This window comes from Betta splendens, chromosome 12 (assembly GCF_900634795.4).
Source record: "Betta splendens chromosome 12, fBetSpl5.4, whole genome shotgun sequence".
Taxonomy (NCBI): domain Eukaryota; kingdom Metazoa; phylum Chordata; class Actinopteri; order Anabantiformes; family Osphronemidae; genus Betta; species Betta splendens.
This window is the reverse complement of record NC_040892.2, coordinates 3,315,221-3,339,726: the sequence shown is the minus strand read 5'-3', so window position 1 is coordinate 3,339,726 and position 24,506 is coordinate 3,315,221. Positions and strand designations below refer to the sequence as shown.

Sequence of the window (24,506 nt, the reverse complement as noted above, 5' to 3'; positions counted from 1 at the left end):
GGATTTCTTCTTTAAAGACTTATTGGCGTTCCGAGATTCCTAAACGTTCCCCTAAGACCCTCACCTCCTACATCCAGCCTCTCCTGTCCGGTGGGAACATGTTTATAAGCCTGTGCCTGCGCGCACGAGGCTGTCGCGCTGGCGCTGCTGCCACGTTCCAATAAAAGAGGCTGGGAGGCACTGGGCACACTGGGTTTAGTTGGGAAAACAAGTCTGTCGGCGCGGCACGTTTGTCTCAGAGAACAGGTATTTAGGGGGTTGTTGGAGAACAAGCTCATTAAAGTCACCATAAATCCGACGGCAGGACTGAGTCCGACCGCCGCATTATCGCCCCCCTGGTTGTAGAGCAGGCTGCAACGAGACTGCCTCCTTATAATGAGAGCAGGGATTTTTAGGTCAAGACAGAGGAAGTGTTACACACGAAAGGAGAAGGAAATAATTAGGCAGAATCTTAAGAAGTTAAATATTGCCTGGAGGCCTGGAGAGCCTGGATTTCAACCTGAGCACAGCAACCTGCAACCGGACTGTGACTGGACGCATATAAGCAGAGACGAAACATGCACTTCTCTCAAATTCAACCTCTTCTCTCAAAGTGACGTTTCCCCCGCGTTTGAATTCGCCCTTCAGCCCGGACGCGTGGCTCAAACCCGTTAAATCAACATTAAAATGACTCGTGGAGGAACCGCTGATCCCTTTGACCTCGTGCGCATTTAATTTACTCACAGCTCTGGGCCTACCGGCGATTACCCACGTGGGTCCCCTTTAATCTGACAGGCTGCACATGTTTACTGATTTCTATCATGGGAACAGCCGAGCCCGTCGCTGCCTGAGCGCAAACGCTACCGGCGCAAAGCCACATAGCGGAGACCGGGGGGACGGGAAGGACTCTGTACGAGCTCCACCAGGCAACTTTATTGCACTTCGGAGAATGCTATGACTTGTTTTCATAGCTGTCTTCCCGCTGAGCGCAGACTGTCACCGTAGCCGAGGCGTCCTCCGTTGCGCACTGGAGCGCGGCGCAAAGTGGATGAGTGGATTCCGCAACTTCTCAGAAATGACGCGCGACTTTCCCCTCCGCTCCCGTCTCGCGCTTCTCGCCCTGGCTCTGCTCGCGACGGTTGAAGGTGAGATTCGTGGCCGCTTCTTTTGGGGCGAGCTCGAGCGAAAGCGTGTATTTCATTTATTCATTGGTTTGAAGCGCTTCATCTGCGCTGGAGCGGACCCAAGGCGTGTCCAGATGGACTTCCTTCCTTGTGAAGATAAGTGGGTTGGATGCTGCTCAAAGGCTTCACCTGTGTTTGCAATGAGGCTTTGAAGTAAACGGAAATGAGTTACATTTACTTGTATAAACGGTGGTGATTTAACACGCACGCACACACACACACACACACACACACACACACACACACACACACACACTGGATTTGCTTCATGGCTGGTCCTCAACCGAAGCCCTGAATCTGGCTTAATTTCATTAATGGTTTTCATTTGTTTATCAGTAGAAAGTTATTAAGGTAAAACACTATTCATTATCAGGAGGTCACATACATTAAGAGTAAAGACCTTGAGGAGAGAAACATTTAGGCAAATGTTCACTCTGGGATTGTGGAAGCGTGCGTAGCGTGACTGGGTGACTGGTTTTAAAGGTTGTAGGATTGTGTTTTTCTATTTGTGAGGGTTTTACGGCTGCTTTCGTGCCCCGGGTCCATTTGATTGTCCCTCTGTCCGAATGAAAGCAGCAGCGTGCTCTCCAGTGCCCAGTGAAAAGCGTCGTCCGTGGGATTAAAGAAGCCTGGAGCTTAGGTGGCACAGCTGCTTCTCTGCGTGTTTAATGATAACCTGGATCGGGAGCTATAAAGTCACAATAGAGCTGTCTGTCTCTCCGTGATAACGATATCATGCCAAGGACTACTTCCTGCGATTGCCCGGGTTTATTTCTGTGTGCATTTCTCATCATATAGCTTATGGATTTCTGCTTGTGCCGAGCTCAGCTGTGCTGCATTTTTAATGTGTGCGAGTGATGGAATTTATCATTTGATTTCTTGTCTGTGTGGGATCCACCGATATATATGAGGCAGTGTTATGGTCCAGCCCAGTCACATGTGTGCACTCAAAAAAAAAACTTGTTGGATGAACATAATAAAATTATGGAAAGTATTTCCATCTAATTAAAATGCGTTAAGATAGCAAGAAGCTATTTCGCTTAGTGAACCAAATGTAAACAGGGTGAAGCAACATGATATATTCATGTTAATGTTACCTAATGACCATGGGTCAGTCCCACTAATGTTTTTAGGGTTGATTGAACATAATTTTCTTGGGTTATTTGATCATGTATAATATTAATACTTGTTACTTAATTTTATAGGGTAGTAACAAGTTAATTTAAATTAATTAATAAATTATGCTATACTAACACAACCAATGTAAAGTTATCAAATGTTTTGTGCCAACATTAGCTTTTCAAAATTACATACAAATAAAGTAATCTTTGAAACAGTATTTCTATTATGTAAACTAACATATATCCCCAGCTGGTGTGTAGGTTGGAGAAGACACAAAGCACATTGGATTTAGACTGGTTAGAATACTTTATAAGCTTCATAAAAACGATAAAACAGCTTTCAAATGTCAAAGGCAGCTACAAAATGTCACTAACATCCAGTATTGTACATACAGCATTGGGCCAATATTTCAAACAACTTTTAGTGGAGGGTAGCTGAGGTTGAGAGCATATAACAAGAGCAAACAACAACACAGCAAGTGGGACACTACCCAACTCATCCAGGACTTGAAACGATGACTACATCTTCAGGGTCATCATCTGCCTCTGCATCTTTGTGAATGACAAAAACTTCAAGAATTGTCTCTATCATGGCTTCTTCAAGGCGTCCACGATCTGAAATGTAAAATTAAAAAAGCGGATGATGTTATATAACACTTCAACTTTTAAAGCATATATAAATCACTTTAAAATTTTAAACTTACATGAAATAAAATAAAAAAAAAACATTCTTACCATCCATTCTTTCACAAGGTTGCCAGGATCTTCATTGAGGAACACACACTGGGCTTAAAGGATGTACTCTTCTGACATCAATGGAGTTAGTCTTTAGGACAAACAAAGTAATCACACAAAAAACAAAACAATTTTAATCTATTTTAGGGAACAATTTTTATTCAAGTGAGTAGCTGTCACTAACATATTACGACATAGATTTTTTTCCCATCATCATACCTGGGTTATGGGAACCATGATGCTCTTAATCTTTTGTCCTTGAATGCCGCCTTCCTTGCCAAACACCGTTTTCAGGTCTGAAGAATAACCATCCAGCATGGAGAAGAACTGTTGCAGCAAACTGTTGTAGTCCTCTTAAATTTATTCTTAAAAAGAAAAAAGTACACAAGTTATCAATGCACTGAATGGCAAATGTGTAAACAATACTTTGATACATTTTAATATATTTTGTTTGTCTGATCAGAATCACATTGTATATATATAGACATATTTATTGACCAACCTCAGAAACACAGAAGAGAGCAGGCCATCTGGTTTTGAACTCTGTGATGAAGGGTTCATCTCTGATAACTTCTTGCCTTGTGTTTGCGATAGTTGTATCTACTAGAAAAAGTCACGCTGCACTCCTTGCATCTCCAAATACCTTAGAGTCTATTTATCTTATTTCTTTTCATTCCCTCTTACCTTACTTTTTCTTAAACAACTTGTGGACATGTAGACATCTGACGCGACACTAGCAGATGATTCCCTGTCCTGCTGTCTCTTCTCAGCTCTAGAATGGGACACTTTCACAGAATGGCCATTGGAGGTAAACACCAAGAGACACATTTTAGATGATAAAGAACAGGTTTCAAGTCAAAATAGCTGTAATAAATTAGGAAACCAATTATGTGCTGTGAAATGAGTACACAATCTTATAAAAAGGTACAAATGTTAAAGCTTAATTAAATAAAAACTTGTGTAAGCAATTTGATTATTTTCCTTTACCGTGTGAAACAAATAGATTTATGATAATACGATATACAATGCAAACAATATGTAGAGTGAAATAACTCAAACACCATTTTGGTAGGTTCGTGTAAATTACCTCAGGAAATGCATAGCATGACAGCACATTTCTATTTAATGCTCATCGGTTACCTTTCCATTAGGGCAAGTCTCTGTACTTCTGTTTTCCGTTTCCAGTAGTTCTCTGCTCTAACACCTGCGGACGGAGAGTATATGTCAGAAAATATTGCACCAACCTGAACAAATGCCGCTGACTCGTAAAATCCTCGTCGCATCCAAACCGACCGAGGGGCAACGCTGATGTCGGTTATTTGAAATTTGAAAATCCCGCGCCCGCGCGATGAACTCGCATTGGAAATACGTAAAAGTCTCACTCCTAACTGAGCAAAGATCGCCGTTTAACGCCTATAAAATAATATAAAAAATTACAATATATATATATATATATTATTGCAGATAAGCTTATTTAAAACTAGCACGTTGTCAGTGTTGTACGGAAGCTAGCTAGGTTAGCTTGTGAGCACAGGCGCAGTCACATAACACGGATACGTACTCTAGCTAATTAAACATCCAAAATGCTAAAAGGCACTATATATAGCTACTAACAACATTTCTGCACCCATGCGGTTTTTTATTCAATGGACGTTAAACTTACCTTCTTGCACACATCATGAACAGGTGTTTTCCTTTACGTCAGGATCCTGAAGAAGCGGCAGGGCCGTAGTCCAAGTTGTGAATTTGCTCATTACTGCCACCTTCAGCTCTGGACATGTTGTTGTCTAAACCTATTTTTATTACGTTGAGTTAACATAAAATATTGATGTAACCTGTTGAAGTTGTTACATTTACGTGATTTTATTATGTTCAGACACAAAACAAGAATTTATATTGTTGAAGTTTCATGTTAAAATTATGTTAATGTAGCATGCACCCAATCCAGGTTTTTTGAGTGTGTGTTGTCTCAGTGAGTCTGTCCAAACATAATCTAGCATTCACACTATAGATTAAACTTTACTCATAGTTACTGTATTATTGTTTTCATGCCCATTCACATTCTATTAATAAATAACATGTTTACTCATGTATAGCAGTAACTTGTAAACCGTATATACACATGAATTAAACAGGAAAGGTCATTGTTTGATAAAAGCTGAAGGTCCAGACAGACTCACCTCCCTGTGCTCACTGGGGTCAAGCAATGACAAGAAATTAAATTGGACCCTGACCTGTTTTTAGTTAATTGCATTTCGTTTTTAGTGCTCTGTAAGTCAAGTCGCCTGATTATTAAAGTACTGTATGTTTTATTGAGTAATTCCTAATTGTGGCTAAAAGCCACTAATCATTTAGAGAGAAAAACACAGATCTGGATCATCACCAAAATCTAATTAGTTGATCTTTGGCCAAGAGCTCGTCCTCCAAATGTAACAAATCCATTCATTACAGCTGCCGTACTTTGAGAGTAGATTTTATGCTTCAGCTCGGCCTCATGTTTGTCTCGTGAGCACATATCACACACAGACGATGCTCAGTCGAACAGCATCAGTCTGGTTTCTGAAGTCTACTGTACAAGACAGCTTCCTGTGGGCTTTTCTGAACGCCACGTTTTTAATATCACTTCTTACATCTGTATATTTTTCATAACGTTTCTGCTGTCTTCAGGAAGAAAATTGATTTACATATAGATGTATTCCTGAAATACGGTTTGGAATTAGGAAAGGGGTGATACATCACTTTGAAGCCCTTTGGGGTGAGAAGGGAGGTTCTCCTTCCTCCAGCTTTGCCTTTGGAGAAGTTATTTTTGTGCAGGGAGAGAAAGTCAGATTCACACAATAATTCCAAAGCATTTTAACATGGCAGAGTGGAGAGTGGCAAATTACCAAGAGCCTTTGGCAGGAGGACGGGGAGCTGTCACTGACAGCTTCCTGTTGGGACAAACAGTCATCCCACAGAAGTTAGCAGGGAGCCTGTGCACGGCTCAGAAGCGTGATTGCGCTGCATAGAAGTAGTTCACATAGAGCGGCAATGCGGCCATGCGCGTAATGCCTTTAATGCATGGCCGCGGCGAAGGGGCAACAATGTGGCCGCGTTCCGTTCGGCTGGAGCCTCAGCAGCGACCTGTGGAGCTCCTCTAATGGTTGCCTTGTGGTTACACTGTCTGCAGCTGCAGCGCTGAGTGCGGTGGCGTGTTTGGAGACAGGTTTCACAGGGTTCATTTAAAAGACTGCGTCCTAAGACACTCACCTTTGAAAACATCGACTACAGGGTTCAGGAACTAATCGTCTCTACTCCTTGGGACGAACCACCTGCTTCCTGCTTGTGCCCATATTGTCTCTCTTGGCTTTGTTTGTCCAGTCTTGAGCCCTCTGTCAACTATTGATCCTCCCATAATCCTCACTGAGTGTTTGTGCTTATGCTGAAGGACGCTTACTAGTGGCATTGTGCATCCTACAGTAATATCACATTTGACTCCAGGCGCTAAAATCGTTTCCTTCTCAATCTTCTCCCCACAGTTGCAAGGAGCCAGTTTGCTGAAGACACAGGGATGTCCTCCGCACCATTTCCAGTTTATCCCACTGTAAACCTGCAGGTCCTTAACGTGGACCATGTGTTTCTGAGGCAGGGCGGTCCCAGACCATGGGGGAATTCCAGCCTGAAGGCCCAGACTCAGACTTTTGTCACCACAGCTTCGGGCTCCAGGCTTCAGCCGGCTGTCAAGGCTTTATTCGGTCCCATAAATGTCGACGCCCCGATTCCTCCGGACCTGCTCTTCAGCGGCGCCAGGATCCTGCCCGTCATTCTGAGCCGCCAGATCCGCTCCTCGTCTCCTGTCGTCAAGATCCTCTTCCACATGCCCTCAGAGAGCAGCAGCCCTCGGGGGTCGGCTGCGGCCGCGGCCGCGGACGGCGCCCACTGCGTGACCGCCTACGCCTTCTGGGAGACGAGGGAAGTGCGCGGCGCGTGCCTGGTGCGTCCGGGCGGGTTCTGCGTCGCCCAGCTGAAGCCCGAGCCCGCCTGGTTCAGCTCGGCCAGTCGATCGGGCAGCTCCAGCAGCGAGGCAGGCAGAGCCGAGGGAACCAAGGGGAACCCGGTGGAGGTCTACTTCCAGAGTCGGGGGGAGCAGACGGGCCAGTGTAGCCCGCAGGACAGCCTGCAGCGAGTGGGAGTGGGAGTGGGGGGGGGGAGGGGCGCCGGGGGGTCGGGAACGCCGATGAGGCGGGTGGGCAGCGTCAGCCTGCTCCGGACGGCACCGGGGAACCCCACGTTCCTGCGGCTGCGGCTGGGCGGTGCTGTGGTCATCCAGACGTCCTCCAAGCCCCTCAAGCCCGCAGATGTGGCCACCTTCTATGTTTTCCTGTCCAGTGCGTCCACGCTGGAAACCTTCACCCTCAGGTGAGACATCTGACTCCTCGTTCTATTAACTGTTGGGAGGAAGGTTTAACTGCTGAGCATCCGGAACATAAAGAGCCATAAAACTCTAAACCAATTAGCTTTTGTATGTATTAAACAAATGAGATAAAACATGTTCATTAGTGAGTTTGAGAAGTGCTGATAGTTGGATTTTTTTTTCTTGCAGCCAGTCTTGCTCTTTTCCTACTTCCTCTGCTTTTGTGACGTTAACATGCGCTAACTGCTGGTTGAAATTGATGAGAATGAGTCTGAAGCGACTAGTTAGAAAATCCCGCTGCTCATCGTGGACCCAAAGTGCTTAAAAGGCAGAAGTCCCTGTTCATTTTGTGCCTTCAGCTGTGCAGCTGTTGGATTCAGCCCCTGATTGTGTGAATGCAGCCGTTTAGCAGTTCAAGTCCAACTTAAGCTAAGCGTTAAGTTCTTAATCAGAGGCTGGATCTGAGCATCGCGGTCGCACATTTCTTATTTCAAACGGCACTAACAGTACTTTTATAGCCCTTCACTTCTCTGCAGAACTATCATGTCACACGTGAGACTTTAATGGTGGTAACTGGCCTCTGCTGCTGAAATCTGTTACCATTACTCCATAGGTTTAAATCCTGTAGCTCTTCCTTTCTTGCTTTAAGTTAAACATGCTAACTCACATGTCACTGGCTATTTTCAACACATTGCTGATGCTCCCAGTTCCACTAGGTGATTAAAACGGAGGCGGCCAATAGACAGCTTGGCCGTAATAATCAAATGAAGACCGCCTAAAACATTACAGTAACTCAGCTATGCTGCTGAATTTGCAGAGGACGCGTGTTTAGGTGGAGTCCCATTAAATTTAATTATCAATGAAAGCGACAGAAACTAAGTCGAATCACCCTGATGTACAGCATGTTTGAGCATCTTCATGAAGGATAAGATCCATGCATTTAAATGGTTACTTAAGGCACTTGAATGCTGATGGGGCTCGCCATCAAGGCCGCGCAGTAAAATGCATGAGTGCCGACATGACTTGTGTTGTCTGCCAGTTTCGCAGGCGTCATAAATTACCCACATGTTATATCCTGTCTGCCTTAACTTCTCTGCTAGTGGGGGAGTTATGCAGCGCGCTCTTCCATAAACGGGGAAATAATTGGGAAATGATTCACCGGTTTTCATATCTCAACATCCCACTAACATTTCAACAAAGTTCTCTGGGTATTTGACTTCATAAATAATGCATCTGTTTAATGGAGCGGGAAAACAAATAACTAACATCTTCCTGACTCCTTTGGGTAAAAGTAAACTTAATATAAAAGCAGCCCTACGCGGGGTTCAATCTGTTTTCAAAGTTTCTATTCGCTGTCGTTTGATGCGCGCGACTAAACGGAGTGCAATTGCTTTTTATTAGCGTGTTTCAGATCAGCAAGGTGTGAAGCCACCGCATGGAGGTTTGTGTCCCAAATCTTCCCACAGCTCAACAGTTTGGTTTGAAACGCGAGAGAAATTTCCCTGTAATCCCGCGATTTGGCGATATCATGCTGCCGCGCGGTAATCTGTGCCGGGACGCAGGCAAATAGAGGGAAATATGAAGTTACTGCATGTATGTCAATCCCTGGGACACGCTGCTAGACGTGTGTGTGTGTGTGTGTGTGTGTGTGTGTGTGTGTTTCAGTCTCTCACTGTTTACAAGCACACACAAGAAGCACACAGACCCAGTGACCTGAATGGCGCTGGTGAGATTTGGTGAAAGACGCCGAGCCTTCAACATCTGCTGTTGTTTTGACTGTTTCGGAAGGATTTGCAGCCTCCTCACCTGAGACTCCGGCCTCCGCTCGGCTCCATCATTTCAGGCTGTGTCTCCTGACCCAGGATGAGGATGGGGTGGGTGGGGGGGCATGGGGTCATGTCCACGGGAAGACTGGCTCTGAGGAGCTTGGCAAAGTCCCCGGTTCCTCCTGGGAAGGAAAAATCCCTGCTCTACTTCACTCTTTGGCCCAAGATTGAGTCCACTCCAGCAGGGTTAGACCAGATTATCTGCGGGCCTGATGAAAATGAATCAAGAGTTTAACCCTTTAGGGCGGAGACGACGCGGGCCGCCTGCAGTGGGATTAGCGGGCTGCATCTGCGTGCGAGCGGGTGTTTAGCCGCTCCATCACATCCACCTGTCGCGCACGGAGGCAGCACGTACTGTAAACATCGCAGGAAACAGCGCTGGAGCTCGGCTGCACAGAAACAGAAACAGGCTCCAGTTTATCAGCGGGAAAACGAGCGGCGCCTCCACCCGCGTGCGCGTCTGCCCCCGTCTCCAGCGGCTGCGGCGAAACGGCGGCTGAGCTTCTCCGGATCGATATCCATTCCGTCCGCTCACCTGCGGTCAGGACCCCTCAGCGGTGACTGACAAAGAAGAAGTGGCCAAAATAAAGCTCCTCGCCGGAGGGAGGCTTGTGTCTGCTTTGAGGCGAGACAGCAATGAGTCAGTGATCCAGGACCTGCTGGCTCTGAGTTACTGCTCCTCCACACCCAGCAGGAGAACCCCCCCCCCACCGACCGCTGGACGAGCAGAACATCAGTGTGTGGACGCACATGTAACAGGACAAACCCAAGCATCAGACAGGCTGCTTGATCATAAAAATACTACATTTACTGCTCTGAGCGTTTATCCTGTTGATGATGATGAAAGTGGGAATACTGTGTGACCTCATCCAACCCTCACTGTAGTTCACATGTCCAGCGAGTCCAACCTTGACCTTGTCCCAGTGGTTATTGATTAGTCTGGTTGGAGTCTGATTACAAATCTGTAAGTGTGTGCACCACACGGACAGTGAGCGCGCTCCCATCAGTCCATTTAAGCCGTTTACAGGCTGTTTAATATCAAACAGGTTTTTATAGCGAAAACACAAATTGCTATGAAGTCTCAGGTTGTCAGTGAATCACTGATGGCCAGCGAATGTGCAGAAGGCTGTTCCTCAGTGACATGTGACTCACCCGGTCCTCATTCTCAGGTAACTGTCTGCCTAATGAAGTGGAGGCCACTGGCACAAAGTAGGAAGCTGTCTCTTGTCCTAATAAATCTCAAGTTTGAGTCTGAGCGCCGGTGGATCCGTCCTTCCCCGCGCCGGCGCTGACATGATTTAAGCCTTGTGAATGTCTTTACCTTGGCTTTCATCGGAAGCACGGCCGCGCGCCGCCATCTGTCACGCGCACCCCCGTCCAATATGATATCGCATCACGCATCACCTCAAGATTGTTCCGGTGGCTTTAATCCAGCTGCACTGATAACACGCGGACCGGGAGTCATGAATATCCTGCTGACAGACCTGCAGCAGCTCCGCGATGCTCTGGACTGAGCGCTGGGTCAACGTTCCCGGCACCTCGCTGAACCCCGGCCATGAGGAAATGGGCCCGAGCTGAGGTGCCTCAGGTGCAGATCGGTGAATTTGTTTCAGGAGCCGCTCCATCGACTTCTCAGAGGGGCCTCTGCTTTTAAACAAGCAGGACCTGCAGGACTGTCTCATCCGTTCGCATTGTTTGCAACGTGCAGCGTCCTCTCATAAAGAACCGATGCGTTCGTGTAAATCAGACATCTGATTAACTGATTCCCTCCTCTCCCCAGGGCTAATGGGAATTAAACACCCCTGCTAATTTGCAGTCTGCCGGCGGCAGCCTGTCGGTGACTCACCTCGTTAGGCACAACATTAACCGAATAAACACACGGAACATGTGCATGTATAGGCAGGAAGTACATGCAAATGCAGACGCCAGGGACGGTGGTTAGCGTCCTCCCACGCGGCACATGTTGCACCACCGGCTGGTGGGAAACACAGCAACCGCACGGCTGTTGCAGCGCGACTGTGGATGATGCTGCGCGTTCGTGGACCCACTAACCGCACCGCGTGTGTGTGTTTTCCTGCAGGGCAGCAGCGAGGACGGGCCTGTCCTTCAGCGCCGCTCGTCCCAGCGACCCGGCGCTGTGGGACATCGTCGTGGAGCCCGGCAGAGGCTCCGCCCCCAACGCCGTGTCCGTCGTGTGCCACCGGAAGGTCGCCATCACTGCAAAGAGGTCAGGACGCGCACGGCGCGCGCCGTACGAGCCTCGAAAAAGACGAAAAAAAGCAAAAAAAAAGCAAAGGGGAGTCATCCGTTATCATATTTTGTGCGATTTCAATAATCCCCGCCGCCGCCCTGAAGGAAGGTGATCAGTTGTCATGAAAAAATATCCTCAAATTACATTCGCTTCGCAGAGCAGGGAAATTGAAAATGAATGATTCCTTTTTCTGGAGGAGATGTAATAATTTGTGGCCTTATTCCGTCACACGGATGCGCAGACTTGAGGCAACCGAGTGCATTCTATTTTTTGTCCGTGCCAAAAAATGTGTTGCCGCATGATTTTCCATATGCAAGGACTTGGTCTTAAAACAGAGTCCCGGGGCCCTTCGCGGCTCCGACTGAACTGACTGACTGACCTCTGGAGCCTTTTGATTCCTCACACTTCTAAAGTCAGCAAAGGGCAAAACTACTGCTGCCACGAGCGCAGTGGAGCTAATGTGGTTTCCATTCATTATCCACATTTTAATCACCGTGCCGTCCTCTTTTTTCCTCTCAACACATACAGTGTATGAAACCAGCGAGGAGCTAATGTCTCTGATTCTGTACTGTACATGTTTGTTTTTCTGATCTAACCTTCATTTATTTGATAACTTGATCGATAACTGAGCCAAAGTGCTTTCTTTAATTTCCCTGATTCATTGATTGGTTCAGAGGAAGGTCCTTCTCTTTGTTGCCCGGCCACCTCTGCCCAGCAACCTCCCGTCCACACACACACACACACACACACACACACACACACACACACACACACACACACACACACACACACACACACACACACACACACACACACGCGCGCGCGCGCGTCCAGCCGACCCACTTATCTGTAATCATCCATAATCACGGCTACGTTATCCAGGCTTAAGCGCTTGCACGTTTAGAAGGGGCGATTAGGAAGGAGAGATATTGTCGTAAGTTGTGTGTCCTTTAAACTGAGCTCCCAGCAGGACACACACACACACACACACACACACACACACACACACACACACACACACACACACACACACACACACACACACGTACACACACCACTGTGCTTTAAAGTGATCATACATGAAGAGGTTTAAAATCGCTAATATGTGGATTTCTAGGAATTTAACCCTTTCTGTCTTTTCCTTTTTAAACATGTCTCCTGTAGAAATCACAAATATTACGACTTGTCGGTTTGTTTGTCTCCACTGCCAAGTGGAGGTTGATTGTTTTGTTATATGCAAAGTTTTGCCCAAGTTCAAAGTGCCAGGAGTCCGTTCAGACTCCGCTCCGTCTTCCCTTTGATGTGTTCCTCCTGGCAGGTTCGCCTCCACGCTCACTCCTGCATCAAATAACATCACAGGCCATTTCTTTGACAATCCTTTGGCCAAAATACTTGGCTGAAGTCTCTGCCAGCTCGTTTAATCTTCCCCCCACGCTCACCTTATTCTTCCAGCTGCTGATGGAAATGAGACTTCTTGTCTGCTACTGTACATTTACTTTGCACACATTTCAGAGTGATTTCTCTGTCTTTCATTTCCTTGGGCTCTGAGTCCGTAGAAATGTTTAGATTTCTCCTTCAAAGAACATGAGAGTGGGAACTTATCTGGTTCTTAAATCGTGTATAAACAAGTGCATAAAAAAACAAAAAACATGTCACATTTGATTATTATACAGTAAAAATGAAATGAGGTCGTCATAGCTTCTTTAACCTCTAGTAATAATTTAACCAACTCATTTTCAGCGTTGCAGTATTTGATGCGGATGTTCAAAGTAACATTTAAATTCAGACTGTATGCAGCTGTACACAATTAACATTTGAATACAGCTGCATTTAGTTTAGTAAATGAATTATTAATTTTCCGTTAAGAAAATCATTTACATTATCTGAATATTTAAGTTAATGGTAAATGTGACATTTACAGACCAGCACGACCTACACTTTGAATTTATTTGCATAATAATGGCTTCAGTTGGACTATTAGTAAGAATATTTATATCATATTTATAATGGGTGGATGTAAATAAACACAGCATTTTATCATTTGGCCTCCAAACAGGGGTCTTCTGGAGGTTTTACAGTTGGACTTTGTGCCAAAAGACATTTCGGCGCAGGCTGAGAGTCAGAGCGTCTCCTGGCGTCTGGAGTTGCCGGGGAACACCAGGGATGTGGGTGTAATGCGGCTCTACACCACCCGGAGAGACTACGTGGGACTGGCTCCTCTGGTCACGGTGAGAACAATATCTGCGACGCGCTGCTTTCTCGACTGTGCAATTCAAATTCTCTGCAGCCTGAGCGACGGCTGCGCGGTCTGTTTGCAGTGACGAGGAAACGCGTCCGACTGAGGGTGGGGGCGCGAGGAAGGGCGTACGCACCTCCTCAGCCTGTGCTCTGCATCCAGTACCTGTGCACGCATGCTGTAAAGGTGGCCTTATGCCTGCTTCGCTGTCAGGAAGCCCCACACACACGCACTGAGAGTAGCAGCAGCTGGAGTTTGTGGCTTGGAATTCTCAGCTCGTCAATTTATCGCTGTTGTTGCATAGATTTCAGATTTGAGCTAAAGTTTATGTTCAGTACTCGATGCGATGCATGCGCAAAATAAAAAAAATCATTCATAATTAATTGATGACCGTGTGTTGAATGTCAAATTGCACTTTGTCAATCCGATTAAAAGTACGCCAACGCGGATTGGATTTAGGCTTTCATTCAACAGTTTAACAGCAAATGAATGTTATAATGCTAATAGTCAACAGTCAACATGAATCAACAGGAAGCAACTTTGTTTCATCTCATTCACCTGCAGCATCCACAGAGGAACAAACCTCCTCGTGCAACAGAATAAGATCCATTACGTACAGAAGCAGGTTCTTGCTTCACTGAGAAGTCAGATCATTGTAGAAAAATGAAAATTGTCCTCGGAGACAATTTTTAATGCTGCTCGTCATTTCGATGGTTGATTTTATGACCTGTGTGACGAGAGCATGTAGCATTTTCCTGCCTTAGACAAATCCCAGTCAAGTTTTCACACCGCTTCAAAGAGCAATTAATGTCTCACCACAGAGTGCAAATATGCAGAGGCTCTGTTTTCAGGAGGACAATGGCTCCAGCACCAAGCAAACCACTTGAGCTGAAGATTCTTTGCAGAGCTGGTGGAGGCGGCGGGCGCCAGGGTCAGTGAGCGGCGCCGCCTGGCGCCGCCCGGTGCCGCCCGGCGCCACAGGCGCCACAGGCGGCTGCTGTCGCGGCCCGATTGTGCACCAGCTCTGATCCAGTGGCTTACGCTTGGCTCGGCGTCGCGTCTGAACTGGAGCATGTCCTTTTGGGATTGCGGTCAGCAGCTGTCGAGCCAGCAATGAGCCACAATGTGAAGCTGTTGGGGAACATCTGCCGAGCGCTGCTGATGCTTTAGTCGACGGGCATGAAGGGGAAAAGAAAAAAAAAACACGCCGTTCACCCAGAGCTTCCTACAGACACACGCTGCCACTGCCTTTAATAGATTAAGCACGTTTCAGAGCTCTTATACACTGGAAGTAGTTGTAAATCCATGTTGAAGGAGGAGTTAATGTGTAAAATCAAAGTATATCGGGCTTGATGACAAGTTATGCAATGTATAAAAGCTAAGCTGGTGAATAGATGTGCGGCGCGACGTGGGAAAACGGGGTGAAAGATTAGAAATGTAATCAGGTTGGGAGTGGGAGCGCAGAGATGTGCTGCAGATACCGTTCAGCGCGGGGCTTATTTTTATCCAGCTGTGTGCGAGATCGAGACGCGCTGTAAATCACCCGCGCTTTTTATTTTTAGTTCCGCAGCACATCTGTCCAGTTTGGGCCCCGGACGTTGCATCAGCGTGAATCAAGCGGAGTGTTTTAATCCCCGTTAGCCGCGCTAACACCCACTTGCCTTTCGTTCTTACCCACATGCACACAGTGGATCCCGCAGGAAGTTAAAGCAAGTATCTCATGTGCGACATCCAAATGTGTCAACGAGTTCTTTGTTTTCCTCTCAAGACGCTGCGGAGCTTAGTCTATGTCTTTATTTTCCTGTGGTGCTGCAACATTTCCTTATAGTTGTGTTTGATGGCTTGTAAAAATACACTAGTTATGGTTAATGTCCACCTTCAGTACATGATGCACTCAGCAGCCAATTTATTAGGTACAGCTGCGCCGTTTGAATGTGTCCAGGACAGAAACGCACTATTTTTGCCTCGCTGCCCTCACAGAGAACGGACATTCTGAACACGGCGGTGCTGACGGGGAAAACGGTGTCGGTCCCGGTGAAAACTCTGGCGGTGGAGGCCGACGGCTCAGTAACAGATGTGACCAACTTCACCAGCTGTAAATCGACCGACGAGGACGTGCTCAAGGTAAATCCACAGGCTTAATCAGACTGAATTGCAGTGATTACAGTGATTATTGCGAGCGCGCTCGTAATTAATTTGGGGTTTTTGTATCTACAATATGGAAAAACGTGTGGGTTGGATACAATAATAAGTTTGATTATATTTGATTAGGATCTTTGGAAAAGCTTCTGTTCTTTTCAACTCTCCAAGAAACGAGGACGCAATATTTTATCTATTGTTACTAAGTGTCTCATTCATGCCCAATTTACATATAAAGTGAGTTTGCAAAGGGTTTATTGCTAATCAAGTTGAACATGGAGGCACTGAGAGACTCAGCTCTGTGGTGACCTTTGGCGTCGCGGCCACGTGTGAACGGGTGCAGGATGAGGCAGCGTTAGAGGCTGAGCTCACGATCCCACCCCTGAGTCAGTGGACGGGAAACGACGTAGCAACGGATCCATGTCAGTGGGAGAACAGGCCTCTTCCCATGAACCCCCCCCCCAGTGCTGCACTCGATTCTCCAGTCTGGCGCCCTCCAATTACCTCTGTAGAGCCACTGGTTTGTTAAGATAAGTGAGGCGGCAGCGGAGATAGGCCTCCAACTTAAATAAAACACACAAGTAGCTGTGTGTCACCTCATTGCCGGGGCGGGGGCTGCGGCGCCCACCCTCCCACCCACCCACAGCGCTGCAGGAGCCGTCCTAAGACACCTCTCATTTATATTCTGCAGCGGTTTCATAGAGGCCACAGTCAAGGATTTACATGACATGAACAGAGACCTAGTTTGAGTCCCTGGCGAGACTTTAACTGAGGACGGAACCCGTCGCCCCTCCACTCACCCCCGTTTCTCTCCTACGCAGGTGTCGGAGCGCTGCGACTACGTCTACGTGAACGGGAGCGAGACGAGAGGGAGGAGCAGAGTGATGCTCAGCGTCGCCTACGGCTTCCTGAGCGCCCGGCTGGAGCTGAGCGTCTGGATGCCACGCCTGCCCCTGCTCATCGAAGTGGCCGACCCCGAGCTCAGCCAGATCAAAGGCTGGAGGGTCCCCGTTACCGTCGGCAACAGGAGGTGTGGAGAAATCTGCACACAAATAGGAACGGAAACGGGCTTTTAGTTACTTACAATGACGACATGAGATGAGTTTCTATCAGTTTATATAATGTGAGTCACATCACTGTGTTGGTGCATTAGTGGGTAGAGCAACACTGTTGCCCTGCAGATAAAGGTTAGTGGAATTTCCATCAATACCTACAGTAAAGTCATTATTTTTTACTCAATACTAATCATCACGGCCGACTGATGGACTGCTGAACTTCCCCACACAGGCCGGAGACTCTCAGGGGCTTTCATTTCCCAAAACATTCAATTCCAGGCTCAGTTACTAGGTCAGAAATATGGTGTGTGATCAAATTAGCTTTGTCAGTGTGTCGGGTGCTCGTCTGTGTCAAAGGCTGGAATTTAGCACAGATTGACATTAGAATCTGAACTTTACGTGACATTCAGAGGAGGGGAGATGTAGGATGGATGAAAGATCCTCCCCCGCGTGATGCTTTTTATTCCATTTCACCGAGTAGTAACGGGGTAATGATTTAAATGAAATGGCTGAACCGCAGCCACTGTAAGTATCATTAGCGCTAATGATAATTCTTCGAACGCGTTTAGCGGCCTATAAAAAGCACGGCGGCTTCAGAGTCTGCAACAAGTGGCTTCACTGAGCATGAAAGGAGCAGATTTGAAATATCTGACTTCCATTTGAATCAAAGACAAATGGCTGGAACTCAAAATGTGCAGTTTGAAATCTAAAGGTGGAACGTCGGCTCAGGATTAGCTTCCGTCCATGAGCTGGACTAAAGGATTGAGGAGAGACTACGTTTCCTTTCAGGTGTTGAGTCACACTGATTTAATTCAAACAGCATCTCCATCACACGTTAAGCTCCGACCGCAGGCTATATAATAACGATGTTTATTTGGACCGCAGCTCTGACAGCTTCCTTCCGCCTGCGGTGACGGCGCATCCGTGAACCCGGCAGCACACCTGTGGCGCCGCGCGGCCGGCCGTCTGCGTGTACGATAATTATATAATCGTCGCTGAGGGGGCCGAGGTCGCTTTACAGCTTAACCCCTCTCACCCACAAACAAACCGCTGAGCCGTGGGATTGTGGTTAATGTGACTTAAATCCATTTAAAAGGAAAGGTCACCCAGCCTGCGTTGTGCCTCCGCTGCGGCACAGAGCGCTGCTGGTTGCCAGGTTTGGGTTTTTCCCCCCAATCAGTGGAAAATCATCTTAAAGTTTGCACGTGAAGTATCTGCTCCTCCTTCTGTTGTGTGACAGGTCAACGTGGGACAGTGATGAGGAGGAGGAGATGAGGAAAGGGAGGGGCTGCATGCTCCAGTACCAGTCCTCTACGATAAAGGTTCTGACACCCTTCACAGCCCAGGGTGACCCTGAGGTGCCGCCCGACCCACTAACAGGGGCCGAGCCTGTAGAATACTTCCTGGGTCCTGATTGGCAGGTAGGAACATTTTACCAGCGTTAGCCGGGCCTGACATGCCAGTGCTCATTAGCAGGATGAGCCACGCTCAGGCTTAACGAGATTTGCGAGACAATAATGTTAATTGGCCGAGGATTTGATGGCTTATAGGCGATATTTGCCCCCTCCTCGCTGACAGGTGGATGTGACCAACCTCGTGCGCCACTCTGTGCGAGTGGCCGACCCCGACGTGGCCCGGGTGCAGGACGGGGCGGTGCTGCAGGGACGGGCCGTGGGCTCCACTACAGTGCAGGCGAGTCACGACGGCGCGAGGGTGCGGCGCATGGCACGGTGCGTCCGTCCGCAGCTTAGATGAGGTCGTGCTCGTTGCAGGTGCTGTCCCCGCTGACGGCCTCCGTCCTGGCGGAGAGGAGCGTCAGGGTGCTGGACGACAAAGTGAGCGTGACAGAGCTGGGGGTGCGCTTGGTGTCGGGACTCTCGCTGTCGCTGCAGCTCAGCCCGGGGAGCAGCGGGGCCATCGTTGCCACGGCTACCGCACGGGAGACCATCACGCAGCTCAAACAGGTTCGTTAGGAGATGTTTGCACACAAACCACCGACGTGTGAGACCGCAGCTACAGTGTTACAGCACGGACGAGGATCGGGAGACGAAATGAAAGCAGCAAAATCAGAATGATCTGTTACTGAATGCTAGATTTGGAAATACCCTAAATGAGGGCATGTCTAAAAACTGTGCTGGTTTTCCTGGCCTGGAGGAAAACATGGCACAGCATCGCCTGCATTGTTTTGTGTTCAGCTTTGCAGGGATTCTGCACGATGCGACGCTGCCAGCCTGTTCGCAGGTTGTTATTAAAGCACTCAGTCACTCCAGAGTAGTAAGAGCGGCCTTGGAATGTGCAAATACCACTACGGTAAATAAAAAGCCTTTGTGAGCAGCCATTAACGCGATGCTAGCAGGAAGTTGAGTCATGGCAACTGTATGTATATTTTTGTTTCAAAACATTTTCCAATAAGCTATTTTTAATAGTAGAGGCTTTTGAGAATGACTCAGCTTCGAGATAATCTCACTTAGGGGGACCAGTAAGAATTCATTATTGAGCTGCTACTCCTGCATCTTGTGCAAGTCCTATAAATGCCTGTGGCATTTATTAACGACTTTTACTTATAGTTTTGCCCTTTTTGTTTCGCATTAACGCTCAGAAATCACCATTCTCGTAAGTGGCACCGTCAAACTTGCATTTCTACTTTTTCACTCGCTGCACAAATTGAATCAAAATCTAGATCATAAAAATTAAATGAAGTTTTTAGGTGAAGTGTTTAGTACAAATAGAGTTAACTAATCCAGTAACTGGGTTTAGTTTGATTAGGTTTCAACTTCACCAGGCTGCAGAATGTGCCTGAAGCGCGCGTTATTATGAATTTATTGAGTTGCTGTGACCTGCGTGCAGACAGCTTGCTTGCATCATGCTTTATTTCAGCAGCGGTACGTGGGAACCAGCCTAATCAAGTGTGGGGGGTCTGCAGGGACAGCGTTCAGCAAAATATTTCATGTGACACCAGAAGCTTCATTTAGTGAAATAAGACCCAGTAGAAACGGGCGTTTGAAAACAAATGCATGTGTGAATGAAATGGAATATTTTAACATAAGTGTAAAAGCAGCAAAAAGTGTGTGTTTCTACATTAAGTTGGTTTTGAAAGGCTTAAAGCCCAAAAGCCCACATGTCACAAGACCATAAGGGCGAAAGCAGAAAGAAAAATCTCTGATGTTGGATGAAAAGCCACACACTGCATTCGTCTTGTTCTTGTTCCGCTGAGGCTCATTTGTGCCACAGGGCTGAAGTACAGCCACCGCGAGCAGCTTTAGCCTCACGTTGATAAAGCCGCACATTAATAACATATCCTCTGCATCATAAGCATTGCTCCAGCAGCGACTCAGGCCTGGGAGAACATCTGGGTTTCCTCTTAGACTCAGCCTAGGAGGTCGCTGTGCTCACAGCCCGGCCGCCATCGGCTCCCGTGCTGCGAGAGGGAGCATCGGAGGCCGACAGGGTGCGCGGATGATCATTTTAAAAGCTCACTCGCACATTTAGCCGTGGCAGCTTGCCCATTCTGGGCCAGGCGGGGGGCAGCAATTAGGCGAGTCCATAGCTGCCGGAACGACAGCTCGCTTTACCTACAGTACGCAGCCGCTGTCAATAACACACTATTAGAACCATGCCAGTGCAGATGACCAGCCAATTGTGTCCGCGACGGCCGGCTGTTAATGTTTTGCTCCAGGCAATTCGTAATGTATTCAAACCCAAAATATAGGTTACATATCAGGTCTTTGGGGGCTCAGGCGCTAACATTAGCAACAGGAAATAGGTCATTGTGTATTAATGTGATTGGATTGGCTAATTCTGCTCCTAATGCGACGCTTGCTGCTGGATTATTTTACAGTGTTTATTATACTGTCTTTATCCACTTTACTGAAATCATATTTCCTATTATCTGTGGTGCAATTATTTCCCACTGAGTGTTTCCATAAAGAGCTTAGCATAGCCAATTTAGTGTTGTTAATAATTAGGCCGTGTCGCTCCTGGTCAAGGCGGTGGGGGAGTGAGGGGGGGGTATTGATTTGCTGAATGTGCTGTATAAACTCTGTTTTGCTCATTAAGTTGGCAACTAAATGAGACTTTAAACTATTTAAACAGTGATTTTCCAAAAAATAGATACAACAGCATACAATGAAATCTATTTAAAAGGCAAACATCAGGTTTCCAGGACACAGATTTCACAGTCATCTGGTTGTGATCCCAATTAAAAGTCTCCGGCTTCCGGGAAGTTTCACAGCTGAAGAGTAATTTGAGTGGTGAAATCCGGTGCAGAGTCACTTGCGATGCCTAAATTCACGAGCGGCACCAGACACAGCTGGGCCCACATTTGACTGAGGAACAGAAGCCTTTCTGTGGAGATGTCACACTTAATCAAAAGCTGAGTTGGTCAAAAGCAACGCTGCCACTCGCTAATCATTAAAGAGTCATTGTAAACACTTTGGAGGAGAGCAGTGTCTGTGCTGGGTTTTTGATGGAACCCAGCAGCTTCCAAGCTCTCCATTAACTGAATGGCATCTACTTAAAATTCTCATCAGCGCTCTCTGTGTTTCTGTTGTTTGTTTCTTTCTCACAGGAAGCGGTCGTCAGCTGCTGGGTTCGGTTCAGCGACGGCGCCGTCGCTCCACTGGAGCTGTTCGACCGCGGCGTCTACTCCCTCACGGCGTCCACCCCGGACGAGCGCGTGGCCACCGTGCGCCGCACGCCGCTGTCCACGTTGGTGGTGGCGCAGGGCGAGGGCAAAGGGCCGGGGGCGCAGGTGCGAGTGGAGCTCAGGATCTGTGAGGAGTGCCAGAAGTCCAAGAGGAAGAGCAAGCTGGCAGTGGGAACCGGCCTCCTCACGTTCAACCTCCAGAGCAGCGGCCGGGCCGCGGAAGGCGCCTCAGAGCTGAAGACCCCCCCCTCCACCACCACCACCACCACCCCCTCCCAGCCAGTCGTCACGGATGGGGGTAAAATGAGCAGCGCAGGAGTCCAGCAGGAGTTCAGCTCGCTGGAAAGGACCACCACCACCAAGCTTTCCACCAGATACGCACCGCCGCACGTGGTGTGGATCGGAACCACGACCACGTCGAGAGGAAGCGCGTACACGGCGGTTCCCACCACCGCCTCCAGAACCATGAGCCCCCCGCTGAGCATCGCCAGGCCCATCGCCGATACAGAGGGTGGGCAGAGACGGGGTCACGGGAACATGCTCGACGACCCCAATACGTCCTCCAACAAAGACCCTGAAGCCGAGGCAACACCCAAAAAGGACCCTCCCAAATCCAAGACTCCAAAAATAATCGAAAGCGACCTCATCCGGACTTTCAGAGCCATGTCGGACCTGGAAATCGGCATGTATGCTCTGGTCGGGGTCTCCTGCGTGGCCATTCTGGCTTTCTTGCTCAACTGCGCGTCGTACAACCTCTGCTTCAGGAAACACAAGACTCCAATACAGGCGGCCCCGGCGCCTGGCGCCGACCCGAAGGCCCACAGGCACGACTGGGTGTGGCTGGGGGGCACCGGCCGCAGGGCCCCGGTCCCGGGGGCCCCGGCTCCGGTGCCCGCGCTGCAGTGCGACGCCGGCCGCCCGGCGGAGGCCCGGCCGCCGGCCGACGGCGTGGCCCAGTGCGGCGCCGAGAGCGCCCTGCCCACGGTGAGCGTCCCCTCGGCCCCCGAAAGAACGGCCACGCTGGGCCGCAGCAGAACCAGCTCCCAGCAGCAGAAGTTCCAGACCAAGGCCACGGACCCCATGGCCAACCGCTCGGCCACTTTACTGGCGCGGCCCCACCGCAGCGAGCCGCTCCACTCGCCCACCAGTAAGAGGAACCAGGTCCAGTTCACCACCTTCACCACGCTGGACATCAAGCACCTGGCGGCGCTGAAGCAAAACAGCACGGACTTGAACTGGGCCGGCCAGCAGACGCAGCAGCAGCAGCAGGTCCCCGCTGAGCCCAGGACCCCTTTACCCGACATGCCGTGGCCCGTGGTCAAACCGCTGGGGGAGCTCCAGTGACGCCGCGGCGCCGAGCACGAAGCGAGAAACCGAGCCGGCTTTTCATTTTCTGGATGCAGTCACTGAGATTAGTTTGAGCAAAACACATTTTATACGACGAACATAATGCAAACAGTTTTTAATATTGTTAGGAGTAGCTATTGTTTTATTAGCTGAATCCTCTAGCAGCTGCAAAGATGTCCTGATCCTGTAAATATAGAGAGAACTATTATTACTATTTCTACATTTCTAACGCAAAACACATTTTTACCTTCTTTTACTTTTGTACAGGTGTGTTGCCCCTGTAGACACCAGGCTAAATGCAGTAGGGGGGTATTTCTTCTAAGTACATATAATTCTCTTCTTTTCCAGCATTTGTACTCTTTTTCCAAAGACTCCTCCAGAGAATACGTCTGTGAGAGTCTGTGAAATCCGTCAGAGAATATTCAACATTTACCAAGTTCTACTGACACGGCGTATTTATTCCATGCGCGCTATGCAAATATGGTCAGGGCAGAGTGTGAAGTGGACATCGTGTGGGTTTTAACAGCTACCTTGGACTTGGGGCTGCTCCTGGGGGGCCGGTTCTACAGTTCTGTATAAACTCCTCTTGGTTCAGATCGATGCATATTCATGTTTTCACGTGAGCAGAAACGCTACGATGCCTTTTCTGTAACCTCGTCTCTAGTCACAAACCAAAATGTGCTGTGTTTCCTCAGAGATCCTACCAATAAAGTGCAAACGGACGCATTAGTGATGTGTTTTCATTTAATCTAATTTAGTAATTGTCTCTCGATTGGTGCAGGAAAGCGAAGTGAAATGGTGGATTAGAGACTAAAGCTCCGCTATGAATCAACGGGATTAAATTATGTTTAATCACTGCTGAATGTGATTTAAGGCTGATGTCATCGCTCAGAGAAATGTCTCGCTGACAGCAGTGTGCGTTTGATGTGTCTGCCAGTACGTGCCTGTGACACACACACACACACACACACACACACACACACACACACACACACACACACACACACACACACACACACACACACACACACACACACACACACACGCCTTGTGTATTTCAACAACGTCCCCTCAGAATCGCAGGCATTTTATCAATCGCACACGGTTGCATATGGAAACGCGCGGCTCATTTGTCTCCCTTTCTCCAACCTGCTTCCTGTGTCTCCGCGGTGACCGCCGCTACACTCCTCAAAATTACATTCTAGGGGCTGCCGTGCATAAACAGCGTCTCCGGCTTAAAGGAGCCCAGATAATCTGATGCCCTGCACCTCAGGAATTGGCAGCTGTGGATATGACAGCACGCGTCGTCACTCCCGCCGCGCCGCAGCATCGGATGGATTCAGAGCCTTGATAAAAGCAATTTTAATAACTTTCCCCACAAATTCGTAGCTACAGGCCCGGCTTTTTGTGCGTGTATAAACTCTCTCCCCTTTCCAGTCGATTTATCTGTCCAGCAGTGCTTGGGAAAGTAAACAAACTCACCTCGGAGATAAGGAGTGATTCAAAGCTGTCGCAGCGGTGCATCGGGGCCCGGCATCTTCTGACTGCACACCTGCTGTATCATACAGCACCAAGAATTCAGAGCTCAGCAGCTC

General features: G+C 48.2%; 1 protein-coding gene and 1 long non-coding RNA gene across 8 annotated transcripts; one reads left to right on the top strand and one right to left on the bottom strand.

Moving 5' to 3' along the window:
* Positions 1 to 790: 790 nt before the first annotated feature.
* On the top strand, positions 791 to 23,640 carry LOC114867226 (transmembrane protein 132C-like). The gene is made up of 10 exons (XM_029169723.3): positions 791 to 1,124; positions 6,538 to 7,417; positions 11,319 to 11,465; positions 13,546 to 13,717; positions 15,706 to 15,849; positions 16,686 to 16,894; positions 18,160 to 18,340; positions 18,498 to 18,611; positions 18,692 to 18,883; positions 21,487 to 23,640. The coding sequence occupies exons 1-10, from the start codon at positions 1,028 to 1,030 to the stop codon at positions 22,906 to 22,908; spliced, it is 3,558 nt and encodes a 1,185-aa protein (XP_029025556.1). The 5' UTR covers positions 791 to 1,027; the 3' UTR covers positions 22,909 to 23,640.
* On the bottom strand, positions 2,568 to 4,912 carry LOC114867227 (uncharacterized). Of its 7 annotated transcripts, none has more exons than XR_003787829.3 (6): positions 4,683 to 4,912; positions 4,160 to 4,223; positions 3,522 to 3,804; positions 3,239 to 3,384; positions 3,020 to 3,110; positions 2,568 to 2,899 (listed from the first exon to the last, which is right to left on the bottom strand). It is a non-coding gene; the product is annotated as an uncharacterized LOC114867227 (long non-coding RNA). The 7 variants fall into 7 exon arrangements; XR_003787828.3 differs by lacking the exon at positions 4,683 to 4,912 and having other exon boundaries at positions 3,522 to 3,622; positions 3,704 to 3,804; positions 4,160 to 4,362; XR_003787827.3 differs by lacking the exon at positions 4,683 to 4,912 and having other exon boundaries at positions 3,522 to 3,619; positions 3,704 to 3,804; positions 4,160 to 4,361.
* Positions 23,641 to 24,506: the final 866 nt, after the last annotated feature.